We start from the raw sequence: 21357 nt of genomic DNA, 5'->3' as shown, positions 1-21357 counted from the left end.
ACACCTAATTCATCCTTGAAATCACATGATAGCAGATGTGACTCTAGGTGGAAGTGAGTAGGTAAACAAACAGCTTTTGATTTTGTTTTCACTTAACATTTAGAATCATGCATAAATATATTATCCAAACTATGTCTGAAGTGACTGATGTGTATTTCTGAATATCATGGGGAGTGACTTACTTTCATCTTTTTTATTGCACGTTGTACAAATACAGAATTCTATTAAATAGGTATTATATTGTGATGTGGACTAGTTCACATCCTTGCAGGGGATAAGGAATCTTTGAGATCAAATATTTACTGTTACCAATTTTGAAATCTGTGTGTTTTTTGTTTTTTGTTTTTACCATTGACTTCTATTTTTATACAAAATGTGTTGCTACAGAATTATTACCACTGGCAATTTATTTGCAAAATATCCAATTTTTATTAGTTGTCCATTCTGACAAAGCTATTACACAGGACTAAAAGTTCTCTAAGAAAAATAATACACCAAAATTTCAGGCTCACTTATCTGTACTTTGATTTCATGGATCTGTTAGACGTTCATTTAAGAAACGTTTAGTGACAGGACACCTGGGTGGCTAAGTCCATTAAGCATCTGACTTCAGCTCAGGTCATGATCTCACAGTTTGTGGGTTTGAGTCCTGCATTGGGCTCTGTGCTAACAGCTCACAGCCTGGAGCCTGCTTTGGATTCTGTGTCGCCCTCTCTCTCTCTCTCTCTCTCAAAAATAAACAAACATTAAAAAAAAAGAGGGGCACCTGACTGGCTCAATCCGTTAAGTGTTTGACTTTGGCTCAGGTCATGGTGTCACAGTTTGTGAGTTCGAGGCCCACGTTGGGCTCTGTGCTGACAGCTCAGGGCCTGGAGCCTGCTTTGGATTCTGTGTCTCCCTCTCTTTCTGCTCTTCCCTGCTCACATGGTGTCTCTCTCTCAAAAATAAATAAAGAGGGTGATGGGCATTGAGGAGGGCACCTGTTGCGATGAGCACTGGCTGTTGTATGGAAACCAATTTGACCATAAATTTCATATTAAAAAAAAATAAAGATTAAAAAAATTTTTTTTAAAAGAAAGAAACATTTAGGGAGGAGGTGCTGCCTCACTGGCTCAGTCAATAGAGCATGTAACTCTTGGTCTCAATGTTGTAAGTTTGAGCCCCACATTGGATGTAGAGCTAACTTAAAAATAAAATCCTAAAGAAAGAGAAATGTTTAATGAGTACCAACTTGTATACCATGCTACCTGATAGCTTGAGGGCTACAAGCCTTCAGGTGGCTTACAGTCAGGTGTATAAAGTAGTGACCTGAACAGTGATCTCCGAGAGTGTATAAAGTAGTGACCCAAACAGTGATCTCCGAGAGTACAAAACTTCACTGGCACCTACATACAAACAGTTAACAATAAAAAACAAAACAAAACAAAACAAAAACAAACAAAAAACCACCAAGCAGTGATGGATAAGGGGAACGTGGCATGGACAATAAGTGCTGTAGGAATTTGGTGGTATGGAAGATTGTCATATTCAGAGAAAGTTTGCAGAAGGAGGTGGGCTGAAAAGAAGAGGGAAGGCTTTCTGGAAAGGTAGAATCATGTGAGCAAAATTCAGTGTGTGTTAGAGACAATGAAGTGTTTAACTAGAGCAGTGGTTCCCAAAGTGTGGTCCATGGACAAGTAGCATCAGCATCACCTGGGAACTTGTTACAGATTAGAAATGGAAGTTCTCAGGCCATACTTGAGACATGCTGAATCAGAACGGGCAGTGAGGCCCACCAGTCTGTGTTTTAACAAACCCTCCAGGTGATTCTGATACAGCCTAAAGTTTGAAAACTGCTAGACTAGAGCAGAGGGTTCTTATATGAAAATAGTGGGCAAAAGACTTTGGTAAGTTAGCCTGGGATTCACAGTGATGGACTTCAAATGTTAGGGAGTTTGTCCTTTATCCTACAGAGCAGAGTCACCAACTTGTAACTTGACGGCTGGATTTGGCTCATAGATGTGCTTTGCCTGGCCTGCACAGTGGCTTCTGGGTTTTTTAAATTTTTAAATGGAATTAGTTGTCACTATTTAAAAACCAAATTCTACAAAGAAATCTATACTTTCAGCTTATCTTGAAAAATCAGAAGACCTGGAAGTACTGGACCTATCTTTCATTGTGGCAGCAATTTGTGGCAGCAGCAAGCAGTTGCCAGCATAGGTAGGATATGTACTTTCTAGTTTGTCATTGTCCCCACCACTTCCTGTTGGTTTGCAACTTTACTCACACTTCCTGCTTGGCCCCAGTAAGTATTTAAGTATTTGAGTTTGTGCCTTCTGTAATACATAGTGGGAAATTAATGAAAGTTTTAAAGAGAGTGAGGAGGGGAGCCTGGGTGGCTCAGTCAGTTGAGCAGCTGACTCTTGATTCCAGCTCAGGTCATGATCACAGGGTTGTGGGATTGAGTCCCAAGTTGGGCTTCACACTGAACATGGAACCTGCTTAAGTTTCTCTCCCTCTCTCTCTCTCTCTCTCTCTCTGCTCCTCTTCCCTGCTCATGCGCTTTTTCTCTAAAAATAAAAAATAAAAATAAAAAAGAAAATGAGGTGATTTATGTATTGTGATACTATGTATTCATTCAACAAACATTGGTTAGTTAAACATATATGCCAGGTTGGATAGTGTTCAAAGGTCAATGAATTCCTGACATGCTGTGGGTTAAAATCTAGTGGGAAGATGATGAAAACATTTTAGGAAAACATTGGCATATATTTGAGAACAGAGACATCGGTGATTGGAAGACGATTTAAGAAGCTGTAATAGTCCAAGTCTGAAGTAATAAAGGCCAGAATTTAGATATTAACAGGAGGACTAGGAGGTAAACAAGAGAAAAAGATGAGAAAGATACTGCAAAGGAAAAATCACCAGTTCTTGATGATAGTTGGAATATAGAAGGTATAAGAGAGAAGAATTCAAAGATGATGAGGATTTTGAGTTGTGAATTAGGAAATCTGTGATGCCACTAACAGAAAAGGAAATAAGAGTGTCTATTTAACCCTCTCTATGTGTATGGTACAAGGGTGCCAAGGAATGGGGGCATTTGGAGATGCCAGTTTGAAGTGTTTCTTGTTTTGAGTTTAGTGTATTGACATACACACAATATTAAGTGTTTTTAAAAGGAAAACTTAATTGAAATGTCAAGATTGCATGTTTAAATTCTTTTTTTTTTTATGTTTATTTTTGGGAGAGCGCAAGTGGGGAAGGGACAGAGAGAGGGGGACAGAATCTGAAGTGGGCTCTACACTGACAGGCTGCAGTAAGCCCGACATGGGGCTTGACTCCACGAACCACAAGATCATGTCCTGAGCCAAAGTCAGATGCTCAACCAACTGAGCCACCCAGGAGCCCCAAGATTGCATGCTTAGAAGTAGATACCACTCATTCCATCCTTGGATTCCAAGAGCATACTGGGGGAAGTTTTTAAGTTATAGTCAACAAAATGTATGAAGACCTTTCTTAAAAACGTTTTGTTTTGGGGGCCCTGTATTTTCAACCTTGTTTGAATCCTCTCTTGAATGTATAATTTTCAGATTTATGTTGCATAGGTAAGTTTCTCTTTCTGGAAGAATGGAAGATACTTTATAAATTCAAAGCTTAAATATGTATTCTGAGTATCAGTACTACCCTTTAGAGTTTAAATCGTAATTGGCTGTGTACCCATGAGATATACCAAGAATGAACTGTAATAACTGTTGCTCCACTAAAATAGTAACTAGTAGCCAGTGTTTTTCCTCTTATGATCTTATATTTGGTTCTGCCTTTTTTTTTTAAAGTAATCTATGCCCAATGTGGGGCTTGAGCTCATGACTCTGAGATTAAGACTTGCATGCTTTACTGCCTGAGCAAGCCAGGCACCTCCCATATGCTTTTTTAAAAAAAGTTTTTACTGGGGCAGCTAGCTGGGTGGTTGGTAAGTTAAGCACCTGACTCTTGATATTGGCTTAGGTCATGATCTTGCTGTCCTGGGATGGAGCCCCATCTCAGGCTCCAAGAATTGAGTGTTAGAACCTGCTTGGGATTCTTTCTCTCCCTCTCTCTCTCTCTGCTTGTCCCCTGCTCACATGTGCTTGTGAGCTCTCTCTCTCAAAATAAATAAACACTAAAAATTTTTTAAAAATAAAAAGTTTTTATTGTGGTAAAATATATTACATAAAAATTGCCATTTTAACCATTCTAAGTGTTCAATTCAGTGATATTATCTTCACAGTGTTTTATAATCGTCACTGCTGTCTTATTTCCAAGACTCTGTCATCACCCTAAACAGAAACTCTGGACTTGTTAAGCAGTAACTCCATTCTCCCCTCCCCTCAATCCCTGATAACCTCTAATCTAATTTCTGTCTGTCTGAATTTACTTCGTCTAGATATTTTGTATAATTGGAATCATATATGTCTTTTTGTATCTGGCTTCTTTCACTTAGCATAATGTTTTTAAGATTCATTCATATTTGTAGCATGAATCAGGATTTCATTCTTGGCTTTTTTTATAAGTTTATTTAAGTAATCTCTACACCCAGTGTGGGGCTCGAACTCATAACCCCGAGATCAAGAGTCACATGCTTTTCTGACTGAGCCAGCCAGGTGCCCCATTCCTTCCCATTCCTTCTTACAGATAAATACAATTTTATTGGATATATGGTCATGTTTTGTTTACATATCTATTGATGGACACTTGGATTGTTTCCACCTCTGGTGGTTGTGAATAATGCTCTAGGGACATTGGTGTAGAAATATTTGAGTCCCTATCTTCAATTCTTGTGGATATGTACCTCAGACCAGGATTGGCTTGGTCCCTTGTAACCATGTACTCATACATGGATAGTAAGTGGCTGCTCTTGATCACACTGTGGAACGCACAACTTGTTTTGTTTTTTAAACCTTTATTTTTTTGTTTATAATTTATTTATAATAAATACAAATATAAATATTTATTTATTTATTTATTTATTTAGAGAGAGACAGAACAATGCAAGTGTGGGAAGGGCAGAGAGAGAGGGAGAGAGAGAGTCCCAAGCAGCTCTGCACTGCCAGCACAGAGCCTGATGCAGAGCTTGAACCCACGAAACTGAGATCATGACCTGTGCCAAAACCAAGAGTTGACACTTAACTGACAGAGCCACCCAGGCACTCCATACAACTTCTTACTTGAATTCTTTACAGCCCAAAAAAAGACTCGACAAAGTGCAAAGCTAGATTTTATCAACTTTTTTTATGGATTAGCTCCTTAGTCACTGCCTCCCATACATTTACACACATACATTTATACAAAAATATACACTACCTTTTAGAGGGAGTGTGACTTGCCTCCCTTGGCTGTTGCTGATTTTATAAACAAGTGACTTTATAAGAGTGGCTGTGGTTGTAGTTTGAATAAGAAGAAAGTATGGAAGAGGAGAAAGAGCCCAAGAGTACTAAGCTGCAAGTCAGGTGATGAGTATGGTGATCTGGTTTCCAAAGACTGAATAGTTGGAAACAAGTATGGAAAGGGATAATTGCATCAAAAATAAGCATGCTGATGAGAGAAAAGAGAACTTTGCTCTTATGATTATCCACGTCCATCTTCTACAGGTTGAAAAAATGGCACATTAGTTGAAGGAAACAAGGGAATGTCCAGAAGAAGAAGAAGAAAATATTGGTAAGTAGCCAATATAAAGTAATACCCCACTTTTTCATAGGTCAGATTTCTGTACATTCTGCTTTCTGTTCCTAGCTGAGAGCTTACAGTAAATAGAAAGGGATCTATGAGCCACTAAAGCGCTGTCACAAAGTCTATTCTTTTGTCACAAACCCTTATTCTTTTAGGCCCTCATTTGCATAAGTTGACATAAAAGTCTAATAATTATGGCTTTCTGATTTACATCCCCATGATTTTAAAGATTTTAAAATATTACATGATGACAGTTTATTGAAGGAATCAGGCCCATGGCAACACTAATCAGTGATAACATAGCATCATGTCCAGGGAAACTAGCTCAAAAAGCATAGCATTCTGGGACTGTTTGGTGGCAGAAAGGCAAACAATCCTATAGAACTCTAGCACCTAGAGGCATCCCAAGTTTACAGAAAAATATAACTGCTGATGATAATCATGACCCTAAATCATAAGTCACTTGAGAAATATTTGTAGCAGAGGCACCTTCGTGACTCAGTCGATTAAGTGGTGGACTCTTGATATCAGCTCAGGTCATGATCTCATGGTTCGTGAGATCGAGCCCCACATGGGGATGGGGCTTCATGCTGACAGTGCTCAGAGACTGCTTCTGATTCTCTGTCTCTCTTGCCCCTCCCCCACTCACACTTGCTCTCTCTCAAAACATAAAAAAATTTCGGGGCGCCTGGGTGGCGCAGTCGGTTAAGCGTCCGACTTCAGCCAAGTCACGATCTCGCGGTCCGTGAGTTCGAGCCCCACGTCAGGCTCTGGGCTGATGGCTCAGAGCCTGGAGCCTGTTTCCGATTCTGTGTCTTCCTCTCTCTCTGCCCCTCCCCCGTTCATGCTCTGTCTCTCTCTGTCCCAAAAATAAATAAATGTTGAAAAAAAAAATTAAAAAAAAAAAAAACATAAAAAAATTTTAGAAAAATATTGGTAGCAAACATTTTTTTTTTTCAACGTTTATTTATTTTTGGGACAGAGAGAGACAGAGCATGAATGGGGGAGGGGCAGAGAGAGAGGGAGACACAGAATCAGAAACAGGCTCCAGACTCTGAGCCATCAGCCCAGAGCCCGACGCGGGGCTCGAACTCCCGGACCGCGAGATCGTGACCTGGCTGAAGTCGGACGCTTAACCGACTGTGCCACCCAGGCGCCCCGGTAGCAAACATTTTTAAAATAAAAATGTTACTTAAAGGCGAAGCATCTCAGACACATTTAGAAGAAATGTATTTATGTGGAAGTCCTATTCCTTGCTTTATATATAAGGTATCCTTTAATATTTCAGTCTTTCTCATTTTTTTCATTTTGATTTAATGTTTTTAAAGCAGTAGCTATTTTTCATTTGATAATAAGAAAGGGAAAATAGGTTTTCACGTCTCTTCCCACAAAGTCCAGTGTAAACAGTGACAAAGGGCACTGATCCTTGCAGATACTCTTCTGCACATAAGTGCCTCCCACAATGGATAGGAGTTCAAAGGCAGAGATAGTTATTTCCTTAGGTTTTCATTATATTTGCTCATTGGGACAATATTAACCCTCTCCTGACTGGTAGTATCTTCCTATCTAAAGGTTTTTCACTTTAATGAATGGGTAAGAAAAGGCCTTGTGACTTGTGAAGAAAGAGGCAGAAAGAGCAACAGCTTTCCCCATGCAGTGATTATTGTAGCTAAGTCAAGCCTGAAACAATGAAGAATGAAGTCAGGCACTGCCTGATCTCATTTTGGTATAACACCCAAATGGTTTCATTGTATAGAATGGGCCTGTTTGACACTTGTCTAATAAAGTTAGACAAATTTTGAATAAAATGTTTTGAATAAAATGGAATAAAATACAGAAAGAAGTGATGTTTATAGGAAAAAATTTTATATTTGTTGGTAACTACCAATGTATCAATTTTAATTTATTCATTGGGAGTGTTTGATCCTAGGGTTGGAGAGACCTTAAAAGATCTCATTCAACGCCCCCTTCTGATCTGTGAATCCACCTGGGACAGTGTGGTCAGATTTGAGCTGAGCCCTTGGGGCAAGACTCCTCTCCTCTGTCAGCACAACTCCTATGTTGGAAAATTCCTCTTGTCCAATCTCTCCTCTTGTAGTTTCCATGCTCTTATTATGGTTTATTATTATGTTATACAGGTCTTACTTTTTGGCAGGGATCTAATATAATTTGATTATTTAATAACTTTTTTATTTTGTTGATACTTGAAAAATGCTTGTTACAGAATTTTTCAGTGGATTTTGTATCTGTGCCAGTTGTTAGTCTTATCCCTTTCTACCAAATATCTCCTCAGTACCTAAGTATTAATGCTACTATTGTCTGATTAGAAATTTTCTTTCTGTATATAGCATGAAGAAATTTGTTATAAATATTTTTAAATATTTACATTTAAACAATATAAGTTAATATAAATATTTTCACTTTATACCTTCCTTGATTTAGTATTTCATTTCACTGTTAGGTTTAGTATTCAGTTATTAATGGATACCTATAATTTTAACAAATATAGTGACTTGTTTACTTTTTTCCTACTCTTTCCTAAATATATTTGACTTTTTTGAAGTATTTAAATTCCTTTCACCCTTAGGAACAAGCAGGATGTTTGTATGAGTTGTAGTTTTTCTGACTTTAATGATGTTAAGTAAAATATTGGGACTATAACAGAAACAATGGAAAGCATCAAGTGGTGGGATTGATATTTTCAGAGAAACTAAAAGTCCATTATTGTTTTTAATTTTTAAGAGTTCATATCATTGAGGGACGCCTGGGTGACTCAGTTAAGTGTCTGACTCTTGATTTTGGCTCAGGATGTGATTTTATGGTTTGTGAGATCGAGCCCCATGTTGGGCTCTGTGCTTACAGCATGGAGCCTGCTTGGGATTCTCTCTCTCCCTCTCTCTGTCTCTGCCCCTCCCCCACTTGTACGCCCTCTATCAGAAATAAATAAACGTTTAAAAAAGAAATGGAGGGGCGCCTGGGTGGCGCAGTCGGTTAAGCGTCCGACTTCAGCCAGGTCACGATCTCGCGGTCCGTGAGTTCGAGCCCCGCGTCAGGCTCTGGGCTGATGGCTCGGAGCCTGGAGCCTGTTTCCGAGTCTATGTCTCCCTCTCTCTCTGCCCCTCCCCTGTTCATGCTCTGTCTCTCTCTGTCCCAAAAATAAATAAAAAAACGTTGAAAAAAAAAATTAAAAAAAAAAAAAAAAAAAAAAAGAAATGGAGCGCCTGGGTGGCTCAGTCAGTCTTATAAGCATCAACTTTGGCTCAGGTCATGATCTCATGGTTTGGGAGTTCGAGCCCCACACCAGGCTTACTGCTGTCAAGGCAGAGCCCACTTTGCACCCTCTGTCCCCTTCTCTTTCTGCCCCTCCTCCTGCTCTGCTCATGCTCTGTCTCTCTCAAAAATAAACATTTAAAAAAAAATGAGGCAAGGCACCTGGGTGGCTATCAGTTAAGCATTATACTCTTGATTTTGGCTCCGGTCATGATCTCCTGGTTTGTGAAATTGAGCCCCGCATTGGACTCTGTACTGTCAGTGTGGAACCTGCTTGGGATTCTCTCTCTCCTTCTCTCTTTGCCCTTCCAGCATGTGCTCTCTCCTTCTCTCTCAAAATAAGTAAACATTTTTACAAATTTTAAAAAAGAAGAGTTAATATTATTGGAATAACATGTAGTTTTCCAAACAAGAAGTGTATAAGGTCAGGGCGCCTGGGTGGCTCGGTCAATTAAGCATCCAACTTCAGCTCAGGTCATGATCCTGTGGTTTGTGGATTGGAGCCCTGCGTTGGGCCCTGTGCTGACAGCTCAGAGCCTGGAGCCTGCTTCAGAGTCTGTATCTCCCTCTCTCTCTGCCCCTCCCCCTCTCAAACTGTGTCTCTCTCACTCTCAAAAATAAATAAACATTAAAAAAATGTTTTTAAAGTGTGTAAGCTCTGTTGATAGAAATATGTATAAGTAAAAAAAAAAAAAAAAAAAGAAATATGTATAAGTGAGGAAAAAAAGCTGAACACATAATATTACGCAAATACTGGTTATAACTTGCAGTAGCCTCCAAGATGGCCCCCAATGATTCTCACCTGCTAGTATTCATGCCCATCCTCTCATACATTTCTTTTTTTATTATTTTAATTTTTTATTTTTTAAAATTTACATCCAAATTAGTTAGCATATAGTGAAACAATGATTTCAGGAGTAGATTCCTTAATGCCCCTTACCCATTGAGCCCATCCCCCCTCCCACAACCCCTCCAGTAACCCTCAGTTTGTTCTCCATATTTATGAGTCTCTTCTGTTTTGTCCCCCTCCCTGTTTTTATATTATTTTGTTTCCCTTCCCTTAGGTTCATCTGTTTTGTTTCTTAAAGTCCTCATATGAGTGAAGTCATATGATTTTTGTCTTTCTCTGACTAATTTCACTTAGCATAATACCCTCCAGTTCCATCCATGTAGTTGCAAATGGCAAGATTTCATTCTTTTTGATTGTCGAGCAATACTCCGTTGTATATATATATATATATATATATATATATATATATACACCACATCTTCTTTATCCATTCATCCATCAGTGGACATTTGGGCTCTTTCCATACTTTGGCTATTGTTGATAGTGCTGCTATAAACATGGGGGTGCATGTGCCCCTTTGAAACAGTGTAACTGTATCCCGTGGATAAATGCCTAGTAGTGCAATTGCTGGGTCGTAGGGTAGTTCCATTTTTCGTTTTTTGAGGAACCTCCATTCTTTTTTCAGAGTGGCTGTACCAACTTGCATTCCCACTCTCATACATTTTATTAGGTTGGTCTGCATGACCAGTGGAATATGGGGGAAGTGATAGTATATGACTTGAAGGGCTAAGTCATTAAAAAACATCGCTGCTTCTGCCTTGTTCTCTCTTGGATTGCCCACCCTGGAGGAAGCCACCCACCATGTTGTAAAGATATTCAAGGCTCTTTGGAGAGTCCACTTGGAAGCAACTGAGGCTTCCTTCTAACAACCAGCATCAACTTGACAGCCATCGAGTGAGCCGTTTTGGAGGTGGGGTTTTCAGCTTCATTCAAGCCTTCAGTTAACTGCAGGCTGGGGAGCCTGCATCTTGACTCCAGTATCATGAGAGACCCTGAGCCAGAACTATCCAATTCTCAAATTCCTAGACTACAGAAACTGTGAGATAATAAATGTTTATTATGGTTTTAAGCAACTAAGTTTTGCGATTATCTGTTATGCATCAGGTAACTAATGTATACCATCTTAAATATTTGTTGGTTTGATAAAACTTGGACAATGTAAATGTTTAGTAGTTTAGTATCCTTTAGATTCTTTTTTTTTTTTTTGGAAAATTACTTCAGTTTATCAAAATTTTAACAGTGGTTAAGACTGACATTCAATGTAGCAGTATAGCTATAGAATTAATAGATTCAGAAAAATAAAATTATAGTTTCTCCTAAAAACAAATCATTATTACTAGATCAGGTATTCATCTTATTCTCTTAAAATCTCATTTTATTCTCTTACAAATCTATGAAAGTATTATTTTTCCCTTCTTATGTCACTTTATAGTTTCCTATTATCAGTTTCTTTTGAGAACCTTGGACACTCCACTAGGTGCTTGGGCTACATCAGTAAACAAATATTCCTTCTCTCTAGGAGCATATATTCCATTAGAGGAACACACATAATAAGCATAAGCATAATATATAAGCTGTCTAATACGTTAGAATGTGATAAGTGCTATGGAAAAAAAAGATCAGAGTAAAGGGGATTGAGAAAGCAGGCAGAGGTAAGGCCACATGAGGGAGAGAAGTTAATATTAAAGATAGGTGTCAATAAGAAAGTAGCATTTGAACAATGATTTGAAGGAGTTGTAGGAATTTATCAAGTGGATGTATATTTCAGACAGTGGGGACAGCTAGAGCAAAGGCCCTAAGGCCAGAGCATGTTTGACATGTAAGCATGCAGAGGTCTGTGATGCAGGGGAGTAAGATTAAAACTTAGATAAGGTGAGAGAGGTAATAGGGAGGGAGGCAGAACAGGTGGATCCATGAAAACTTGTTGGAATCTTGCTACTCTGGGGGAAATGGGAAGCCTCTGCTAGATTTTGCAGAGGGGAGACATGTAACATTTTAAAAGGATGACTTTATTTGCTTGTTAAAAATAGACTGTAGGTGGGGCACCTGGGTGGCCCAGTTGGTTAAGTGTCCAACTTTGGCTCAGGTCATGATCTCATGGTTCATGAGTTTGAGTCCCATGTCAGGCTCAGTGCTGACAGCTCAGAGCCTGGATCCTGCTTCAGATTCTGTGTCTCCCTCTTTCTCTGCCCCTCTCCCTGCTCACATTCTGCCTCTCTCTTTAAAAAATAAATCAACATTAAAAATTTTTTTTTTAAATAAAAAAAGGCTCTCGGGGAGTGAAAGTAAAAGCAGAGATATGTTGGGGCACCTGGGTGGCTCAGTCAGTTAGGCACCCAACACTTGATTTTGGCTCAGGTCCTGATCTCCCAGTTTCTGGGATAGAGCCCTGAGTCGAGCCCTGCGCTGACAGCACAGAGCCTGCTTTGGGATCTGTGTCTCCCTCTCTCTCTGCCCCTCCCCCCACTCACTATTGCATTCACATGTGCCCACTCTCACACTCTCTCAAAATACATAAACAATTTTTTTGTTTTAAACAGAGCTCTGGGGTGCCTGGGTGGCTCAGTCAGTTAAGCATCTGTCTTTGGCTCATGAGATCATGACTATCTCATGGTTTGTGAGTTTGAGCCCCACGTCAGGTTCTGTGCTGACAGCTCAGAGCCTGGAGCCTGCTTTGGATTCTGTGTCTCCCTCTCTCTCTGCCCCTCCCCCACTCATGCTCTATCTCTCCCTGTCTCTCAAAAATGAATAAACATTAAAAAATAAATAAACTTTTTTTTAAAAAGCAGAGCTCTGTTAAGACAGAGTAAATCACATGAGAAATGATGGTGGCTTGGGCCAAGGTGGTAGCAATGAGTGATCAGAAGTGGTCAGATAGTGGAAATATAATGAATTTCTGGTTCTAACCGGCAGGGAACAGATCAAAAGTTCTTGGTCGTATATAGGAAGGAGATCAAACTACTGTAAGACTTTTGCATGTTGATGCCAGTCTAACTTTCCAGCTTCATCTCTGATCATTCTTCTCTGCTCTACCTTCTCTTCCCACCCTCAAATCCATTTTTCCCTGGAGTCATTCTAGGTGACCCTTCCTGGGTGACCTAGTAGTTAAAACTGTGGGCTCTGGAATTAGACCATCTGGGTTTGATTTCTGGCTCTCTTCACTTACTATATGGTCTTACATTACCTAGCTTCCTATGACTCAGTTTTCTCATTTCTAGAAAGGGGGTGTTATAAATAAACCTACCTCACAGAGTGGTACTGTGAGATTAAATGAGATGATGCATGTAAAATACTTAACATAGTGCTTAGCTAGTATTAAGGTTTCAATAAATACTAGCCACTATTATTATTATTACTTCAGATTGTGCTCCTTTGGCCACAGTCCCCTGCATTAAGTGCTAACCCTCTCTTCTATACCCTCCTCTGCTAATAGTGTACTTTCTTGTTTCTGAAATCCATATTACACATTTTTGGGGAAATAAATGAAATCAAGCCGTTCATAATTTACCTATTTCATATTTACCTATTTCATCTTTTTATAGTCCCTCTGGTTTTTATCCACATGTCTATATTATTTTTGTAGTTCTATTCATTTTTCACAATCAGTTCACATGCCATCTCATGATGCCTTTCCTAATCCTATCAATAGAGTTAGTCCTTAAAGCCCTGGGCTCTTTTAGTGTTTTTATGATTAACTTGAAAGTGTGGTTATTTGTGTCTATGTCTGTCACCTCTGCCAGACTCTGAGAATCTTGAATAAAAAAGTCTGTTTATTCATGTTTAATTCTCAAGCAACTACCACTTGATGGGCATCAGTGAACATTTGTAGAATTAGACACCGGAATGGAGCCTACTAAGGCTTCCCACTTCAGTCTTTCTTATATGTAATGGCCAGATTCATATTTGTGACACTTCCTTGCTAAAAATCTTCAATGGCTTCCCGTTGCCTACAGAGTTTAGTCTGAACTCAGCTGAGTGTTTGGTGTGCTCTCCTGTCTGAATTGAATTTGCCCTTCCAACTTTATTTCCTATGACAGTTAGTCAAACTGATGTGTTCACTATTCCCCGGGGGCTTCCATCCCTTTTCTATATCCATGTCTTGAATCATTGTTTCCTGAAAAGTACTCCTCTCCTATCTTAATGCCCCTTCTCAGGACCTTCCTCAAATGCCACTTCTTTTATAAAGCCTTCTCAATTATTCCAGCTGTAAATAATATCTCCCTGTTTTAAAGTCTCAGAGCATGGCAACTGTGCTACTTGTCACCTTTTAACTCTACAGACATAGTTAATGGACATGTATTTATTTCCTGTTTACTGTAGTCTCTTAAAGGCCAGGTCTAAGATGATTCATCTTTGCATGACATACTTGTAAGTAGCATTGGCAGCTGATAATTTCTGGAATGCCTAAATGAATGAATGAATTTGTGAATAAATAGAATTCCTGGAATAGCATTACTATCCATGAGCTGGTTTTGAGGGGCATGGGGAGTTGGGTATGTGATAGCCATAGTAAGACACTGGGAAAGGTGGTACCCTCTTCCCCAATGCTTTTGTCTGCAGATATTATCAGTTCAGTTGTACCAAGTCAGAAATGTACTGATGTTGGGGCGCCTGAGTGGCTCAGTTGGTTGAGCGTCCAACTTCGGCTCAGGTCATGATCTCACGGCTCGTGAGTTCGAGCCCCGCGTCAGGCTCTGTGCTTACAGCTCAGAGCCTGGAGCCTGTTTCGGATTCTGTGTCTCCCTCTCTCTCTGACCCTCCCCCGTTCATACTCTGTCTCTCTCTCTCTGTCTCAAAAATAAATAAACGTTAAAAAAAAAATTTAAAAAAAAAAGGAAATTTACTGATGTTAACATGTTCCAGGCTCAGTACTTGGGTTTGGAAATACAAAAGATATCATGTTCCCTCACCTTAGACACTCTTCAAATAGCAAAGTGTTCCAGAGTTCTGGTCCTTGGTGTTGGGTATGTAGGTCCCAACTTATATTCCCAAATGAGGCATTGCTCACTGTACTGAATCTATTTCATACTTAAATTAGACCAGTTTTCGTTTTGCTGTACTTGACTAACTTTTGCTCTGAGTAGTTTGGCTAATCCATTTCCATAGTTCAGCTTATTTAAATTTTTCACTCTGGTTACATTTTAAACTTGCTTTGTATTTAATTTTTAACTTTGTTAAAGCTAGCTTTTTTGTGGAGCTCAGATGAATTGGCAGTGGGAGCTTCACTAAGACTTTTTGGTGGACCTTTCCAGTTACCTACTTCATTCCATTATTTTAAACTGTTGAGAAATCCTGTGTCATTTTATTCAGGTCAGTCAATACTTATATTTGTTTAGGGAAGGAATAGAAGGACTTAAATTAACAATCAGGTGTTCTCATGGAACTGTATAAGGAAAACCAGTCCATTCTTTGAAATATGATTCACTGCCTACAGAACCATTGTTTCTCACACCTGTTCTCTGTTTTGGCTCTCTATACTTCATCTGTTTAATACTTAAAGTTCTCAGGATTCTCCTTGTGTCACTTCACCAGGCTAATTCCTACCTCTGATTCAGGACCCAGCTTAGGCCTCTTATCCCTTAAGGAGCCACCCGCTTCCTTCCCAACTCCATCCTTCCTCTGAGATGTAACTCAGTAACTCTGAGATGAGTTATTTGCCTTGTAGGTCCATTCCTATAACATTCTATGCATATTCCCATAAAAGAACTTACCACAGTATGTGCATTATAGCTGTTGGTTTACTTGTCTGTTTCTTCTAGTAAGTTGAAGTCTCCCCAAGAGCTGAGCCTATATCTAATCCCTCTTTTGTATCTAGGAGATAGCACAGTGTCTGGCATATATCAGACATTCAGTAAATACTTATTTTTTTAAAATATATGACCTTTTAATTAATTTATTTACTTTTAATTTTTAAAAAATATTTATTTATTTAAAAGTTTATTTGAGAGGGGCGCCTGGGTGGCGCAGTCGGTTAGGCGTCTGACTTCAGCCAGGTCACGATCTCGCAGTCCGTGAGTTCGAGCCCCACGTCGGGCTCTGGGCTGATGGCTCAGAGCCTGGAGCCTGTTTCCGATTCTGTGTCTCCCTCTCTCTCTGCCCCTCCACCGTTCATGCTCTGTCTCTCTCTGTCCCAAAAATAAATAAAAAACATTGAAAAAAAAAGTAAAAAAAAAAAAAATTAAAAGTTTATTTGAGAGAGTGTGCACATATGTGCACAAGAGGGGCAGAGAGAAAGGGAGAGAGAATCCTAAGCAGGCTCTGCAGCTGTGAGCCCAGAGCTCAACATGGGGCTTGATCCCACGAACCACGAGATCATGACCTGAGCTGAAATCAAGAGTTGGATGCTTAGCTGAGCCACCCAGGTGCCCCACATTCAGTAAATGCTTATTAAGTAAACAATCCAATGCCCAGGTTTCTAAGTTCATCTCAAGGATAGAAGCTACCAAGGAGTGGACTAAGGTTGTAAAAACATGAAATAGGAGGGGATTAATAACATTATTACATAGTTACATATTTTGTAATCGTAAATAGAACATGTAATATCCTGTATAAAAATAGAGAAGTCAGTTCCTGATCAACTTCTGCCCTATAAACAATTCTACTAGTTGACACTTAACTATCATAAAAGTAGATGAACCAGACAATCATGTGTACCCAGAAAAAAGGTGGATAAGGGAGGAGTGAAAGATCAGGAAGGGAGTGAGTTAGCAAAATGCCACGTAGTTAGTTGCAAGCTAGCACAAAGGTGAACGTGGTTCATGAAGCTAGCTTGATTCTTGAAATAGGATCAAAGAGCAAAAGGCAACCAACAGTGAAAGCAAGGATTCACAGGAACAGGCAGACATGAGTTGGTGAGCACCCAAATGGGGCCTGGGTTCTGTGGGATTGTGGTCTGTCTGGGTGACATGGGAGAAGGGAATCTGGAGTGTGAAGCTCTGGGGAGGCTGACTAGGGAGTATTAATGTTTCCTATAGAGACAAAGATATATTGAAAAGACCTTGGAAGAAAATGAGAATAGTGACAAACACTAGCTGGCACCAGGGTCTCAAAAGAATTGAAGAGGGGACTTTATGGGGGTGAATAGGAGAAAGTGAGCAAGAGATGTTTGAGAAGGTCAGTTCTGAAAGGAGTGAATTTCAGTATACTGATGTGTATACTCCCCAGTCTGTAGAAAGTAAACTTGACTATCTGTTTTGTTTTGAGTAGCATATAAAACATATAATTGACATGTTTGAAGAAACAATCTTGCCCTGGAAGTTTGGAATCGTGATCTTCCAGTGGAAGGTAATTAACCTCCTTTTTAGGAGGTCAGCTCTTATATTGCTAAATGGGTAGGATCCAATGCCTGAGTTATTGGATCACTATTCATCTTCTCAGAGTACTTATTCAGCACCTACTGTGTGATAGTACTGTTCCAGTGCCAGGAACACATCAGTGTATACAACAGACAAGAATTCCCACCCATATGTAGCTCACATGAGGATGGCAGAGAGCAAGGAATATGAAAAAAACCCACAAAAGTAGTAAACTATATAGAAGATGGAAAGTGCTATGGAAAAAAAAAAAAGCAGGGAAGGAAGGTAGAAGATGTGCATGTGGCCAGGTGGGCTGCAATTTTAAATTGAGTCGACAAGGAAGGTTTCAAGAAGGTGACATTTAAGCAAAGACTAACGAAGTGAATGAGCAAGCTTTTCAGGCTGCGGTTGTGTAAAAGAGGATCCCATTCTATACACTCTAAATTGTAAGCCATTCTTAACTAATCTTAAAGAAAAATGAGATTGAAAGTGGCGTTAGAAGGTAGGGATTAAAAGCAGGAGGGGAATTTTATGTTTTCATCCTTTGCTTTCTCTAAGATCTGTTTAGTTTCACACTGAACACCTGGTATGACTCTGCACTTTTTCACTTCATGAGAACAGATAACCTAGCATGCATTTTTTTCCATGTGAAATCTCTTTTGGCAGAAAAACAAATGTTTGCTTAGTGGAAATAGAAGCTGGAGAGATTTTTCAGAAACCACAATAATAGAGAAAAAATGAGCCCTAAGAAGCTGCTCTGGAATTAGTTACAGAGGTAGAGGAAGGCTGGTGACTGGAGAGCCCTAAATGTTCTTCTTGAGGGAGAAAAGGGACCAAGGACTGGATATGGTTTGAAATCTGGACAAGGCAAGGATCCATTAATACTCCAAGAATCTGAAATGGTTGTTTCTATTTTCAGTTATTTAGACTGATATACATGTCCAGTCTGTTTGCTGTAAAAGAAAAATCAGCCAAAGGGAGTGATTTAAGATGTGAGTATGAATCTGGCCAAGCAGCTACCCTATTTCAGTGTTGTTTTCCTGGGATAAAGTTTCCTTTGAGACTCAAAGTTGTGTTTTTTTTTTTTCCCCTAGCCGAAACCTTTATTCTTAACTATGGAATAGAAGTCCAGCCTTGAATTGTGTTCAAACTGATAATTCTAACTCTGCCTTTTAGTATCTCAGAACTACTCTAGTTATTTTTAAAAGTTTAAACTCTGAATGCAATTAACTTCAATTTGTATTATTTTTTTAAATGTTTGCTTATTTTTGAGAGAGAGAGCACAAGCAGGGGAGGGGCAAAGAGAGAGAGAGGATCCGAAGCAGGCTCTGTGCTGTCAGAGGAGAGCCCGATGCAGGCTCAAACTCGGCCCCCAGGCATCCCTCAATTTGCATAATTTTATACAATATGCCACCTGTGGGAAGAGAAGCATTTTGATAAAATGAAGCCTAGGAGGTCAACAAACTTGAGAATCACTGAGAATCCTCAATCTATGCCCCAAATATACTGAGTATTCTGTTAGAGATAAGGGGACTGAACAATAGGAACTTCAGAATTAGATCTTATATAACCAGTTACTGTGACTTACATAAGGAAAAGTCCAGTGATGAAGGCTGGAACAGGACTCTCAAAACTTTTTTGAGCAAAGTGCATAAAGGGCCATTAAGGAAGCCTTACATGTTAGAGGATAGCATTGTTCATGAATACCAGGAGAAAATACAGCCTAGAGCAAAGAAAATACAGCTTATCCAAGAGACATTGTTTCATGTAACCCTACTGTAGGTTTTCAGCATCATTTGTATTCAACCTGCTATAATATACTGATCTAAAACAAATAATGCTGAGCACTAATGCTAAGATTTTTGTCTTTGCTACAAACATATAAAGAAATATAGGCAAGAACTTGCTGTAAGGGAGGCTTTGGGAATAATCAGAAAAAGAAAGATTGGCAAAAGTGAAGACTGATTTCTGATCAGGATTTCACCAATGACCTGCTTTATGACTTTCAGCAAGTCATTGAGCTTCTCTGGCTTAATTTGCTCATTTGCCTTAACTTCTTACAGGGATAACATGGAACCCTGAAACCTATGAAAGATGTTTTTTGAAACTGTAACAGTCAGCACCCCTGGCTGGTTCAGTTGGACTGGAAGAGCAATGTGACTCTTAATCTCTGGGTTACGAGTTTGAGCCTCACATTGGGTATAGAGATTACTTAAAGAAACTTGAAAACAACAACAACAAAAAAAACCTATAATGGTCCATTTAAGTGTTTTTAAATTAAGTTGATTTCCCTAAAATGGGATTGTATGTGCAAACCCTGGCAATATTATTGGTCACAGGTAGTAGTCCAGTAGCCTGATTTTTGAAGCCTGTGGACACCCTAATGCTAGTGACTTTATAACTTCTATGTAAATTTATAACTTTAATTCAGAAATTGAAACATAGGAAAAAAGACAAAAGAGAAGGAAAGTGGGAGGGTTATTATATGATCTAAAGACAAAATCGTTGAAATTGAAAGAAGACAATTAGACTCAACAATAAGAGCAGGGTGGCAGAGAGAGCCTTGAGTATGAGGGATCCACCTTACAAATGAAAGCAGAGAATGAGGAAATATATTTTAAATCCTAGTTTTCTATTGCAACAAGATACTCTAAAGGAAAAGGTGCCAAGAGCCTATGTTACTACGGTCTAGCTTGTTGTGCTGCTTATAAAAAATAGAGAAAGAGCACCTTGGGGAAGGGGGTGGGATTTCTGTAGTAGGTATTTCTTCCTTTACAGGTTTAAACAAAAGATGAGTTGGTCTATGTTTGTCTTTTGTCCTATAAGCCACTGCAGGTGTATGGACAGCATTGCTTCTGCAACAAAAGCCTAGACTCACCACATCTTGGGAGGAGAATGGCCACTGCATGGGGGGCAGCCTTTCTCATGCTGGTGACATCCTGTGTTTGCAGCACTGTCTTCCACAGAGACCAGCGGACTTGGTTTGAGGGTGTCTTCCTGTCTTCCATGTGCCCCATCAATGTCAGTGCTAGCACATTGTATGGAATTATGTTTGATGCAGGGAGCACTGGAACACGAATTCATGTTTATACCTTTGTGCAGAAAATACCAGGTAAGTGCAACTCGTACCCTCATTGGTGCCTATTAATCTACACTTCAGCCTCTCCTTCTAGAAATGAATGTGCTGAGAGTGTGTGATATGAATAACAGAATCTTAATGCTACTGAATGTCTTTCTTCAGAGAAGATTTTGGACGATAATTGAACATATAGTTTAATTCAGTGTGAAATTAAAGAGATCTGGGTTGCCTGTAGTCTAAAACCCATATGTCCAAGAAATATAGTTGTAATTTGTCCTTTTCTCTAAAGGTAGTTGATACTTCGGATCCAGAATATTGAGAATATTGGATGTGGTCTTGAGAGAGGATCACTGTCATCCTTGGAGGAGATGAAACGACCCTGAGGATTAACTTTTTGTGAATTTCCAGTGTTCTCAGGTTACATATAGAGCCTAAGAGCAGGAGTAGGAGCTAGGTGTCCACCCCGACAAATGGCAGAGGGACTCTCAAGAATTGCCTGTCATCTTCTGTCCCTTTACTCAATACTCCTACAAGCCACTCTTCACAGGTGGGATTACTTGGGATGGCTTGGAGGAATAGGTTAATCTAGTAGGTCATATGATACAGAACCCACTATCAGAAACAGTCTAGCTTTTGGTAATCAGCCATCTGTCTTCTGTTTTCTTCCATGGACAAAAAGGTCAGCTTCCGATTCTGGAAGGGGAAATTTTTGATTCTGTGAAGCCAGGACTTTCTGCTTTTGTAGATCAACCTAAGCAGGTGCGTTTTTTATAACAAGATGTTCAGATTCTCAATGCTTTAATAACTTTACCACACTGCTGCTGTGAAATACCTCATGCTGTTCACTACTGATATTGGGTCATGTGAAAGATCAGTTTTCTGTCCTCAGATATACTCAGTTATACTTGTACACCCCAAGCTCACTAGGGCTTGGGCAGAACGAAGCAAGAATAGATTGTGGATATGCAGGGATGACACCATTTTTTTTTTTTTTTTTTTTTAGCAGATTGCTCCCTTTGTATTTACTGTTTAAGATTTTTGAGTTGAAGCCATCAACTGCATTGATTAATGTAGATGGAGAAGATAGACATGGAGTTCTCTATAAGATATGAGGTATAAACATAGCAGTTGAGGAACTGTAGACCCAATGAACTTCATTTCAAAGTACCCTGATATAG

At 39.4% G+C, this 21357-nt stretch overlaps 1 protein-coding gene across 16 annotated transcripts in view; it reads left to right on the top strand.

Moving 5' to 3' along the window:
- ENTPD5 (ectonucleoside triphosphate diphosphohydrolase 5 (inactive)) overlaps window positions 1-21357 on the top strand; it is a 49386-nt gene that overhangs the window by 2873 nt on the left and 25156 nt on the right. For 7 of the 16 annotated variants that reach the window (XM_047864753.1, XM_047864736.1, XM_047864744.1 and 4 more), the window contains 5 exons: window positions 2108-2199; window positions 5607-5673; window positions 18020-18092; window positions 19927-20212; window positions 20859-20938. In XM_047864753.1, coding sequence (XP_047720709.1) covers window positions 19996-20212; window positions 20859-20938 — 297 coding nt within the window. In that variant the 5' untranslated portion in view covers window positions 2108-2199; window positions 5607-5673; window positions 18020-18092; window positions 19927-19995. Of the gene's footprint in view, window positions 1-2107; window positions 2200-5606; window positions 5674-16619; window positions 16657-17011; window positions 17090-18019; window positions 18093-19926; window positions 20213-20858; window positions 20939-21357 lie in introns of those variants that run through there. The other 9 variants (XM_047864749.1, XM_047864738.1, XM_047864747.1 and 6 more) reach the window with 6 other exon arrangements.

Source organism: Prionailurus viverrinus, chromosome B3 (assembly GCF_022837055.1).
Source record: "Prionailurus viverrinus isolate Anna chromosome B3, UM_Priviv_1.0, whole genome shotgun sequence".
In the NCBI taxonomy this organism is placed as follows: domain Eukaryota; kingdom Metazoa; phylum Chordata; class Mammalia; order Carnivora; family Felidae; genus Prionailurus; species Prionailurus viverrinus.
The sequence above is the reverse complement of the archived record's forward strand: the minus strand, read 5'-3'. Positions and strand labels throughout refer to the sequence as shown.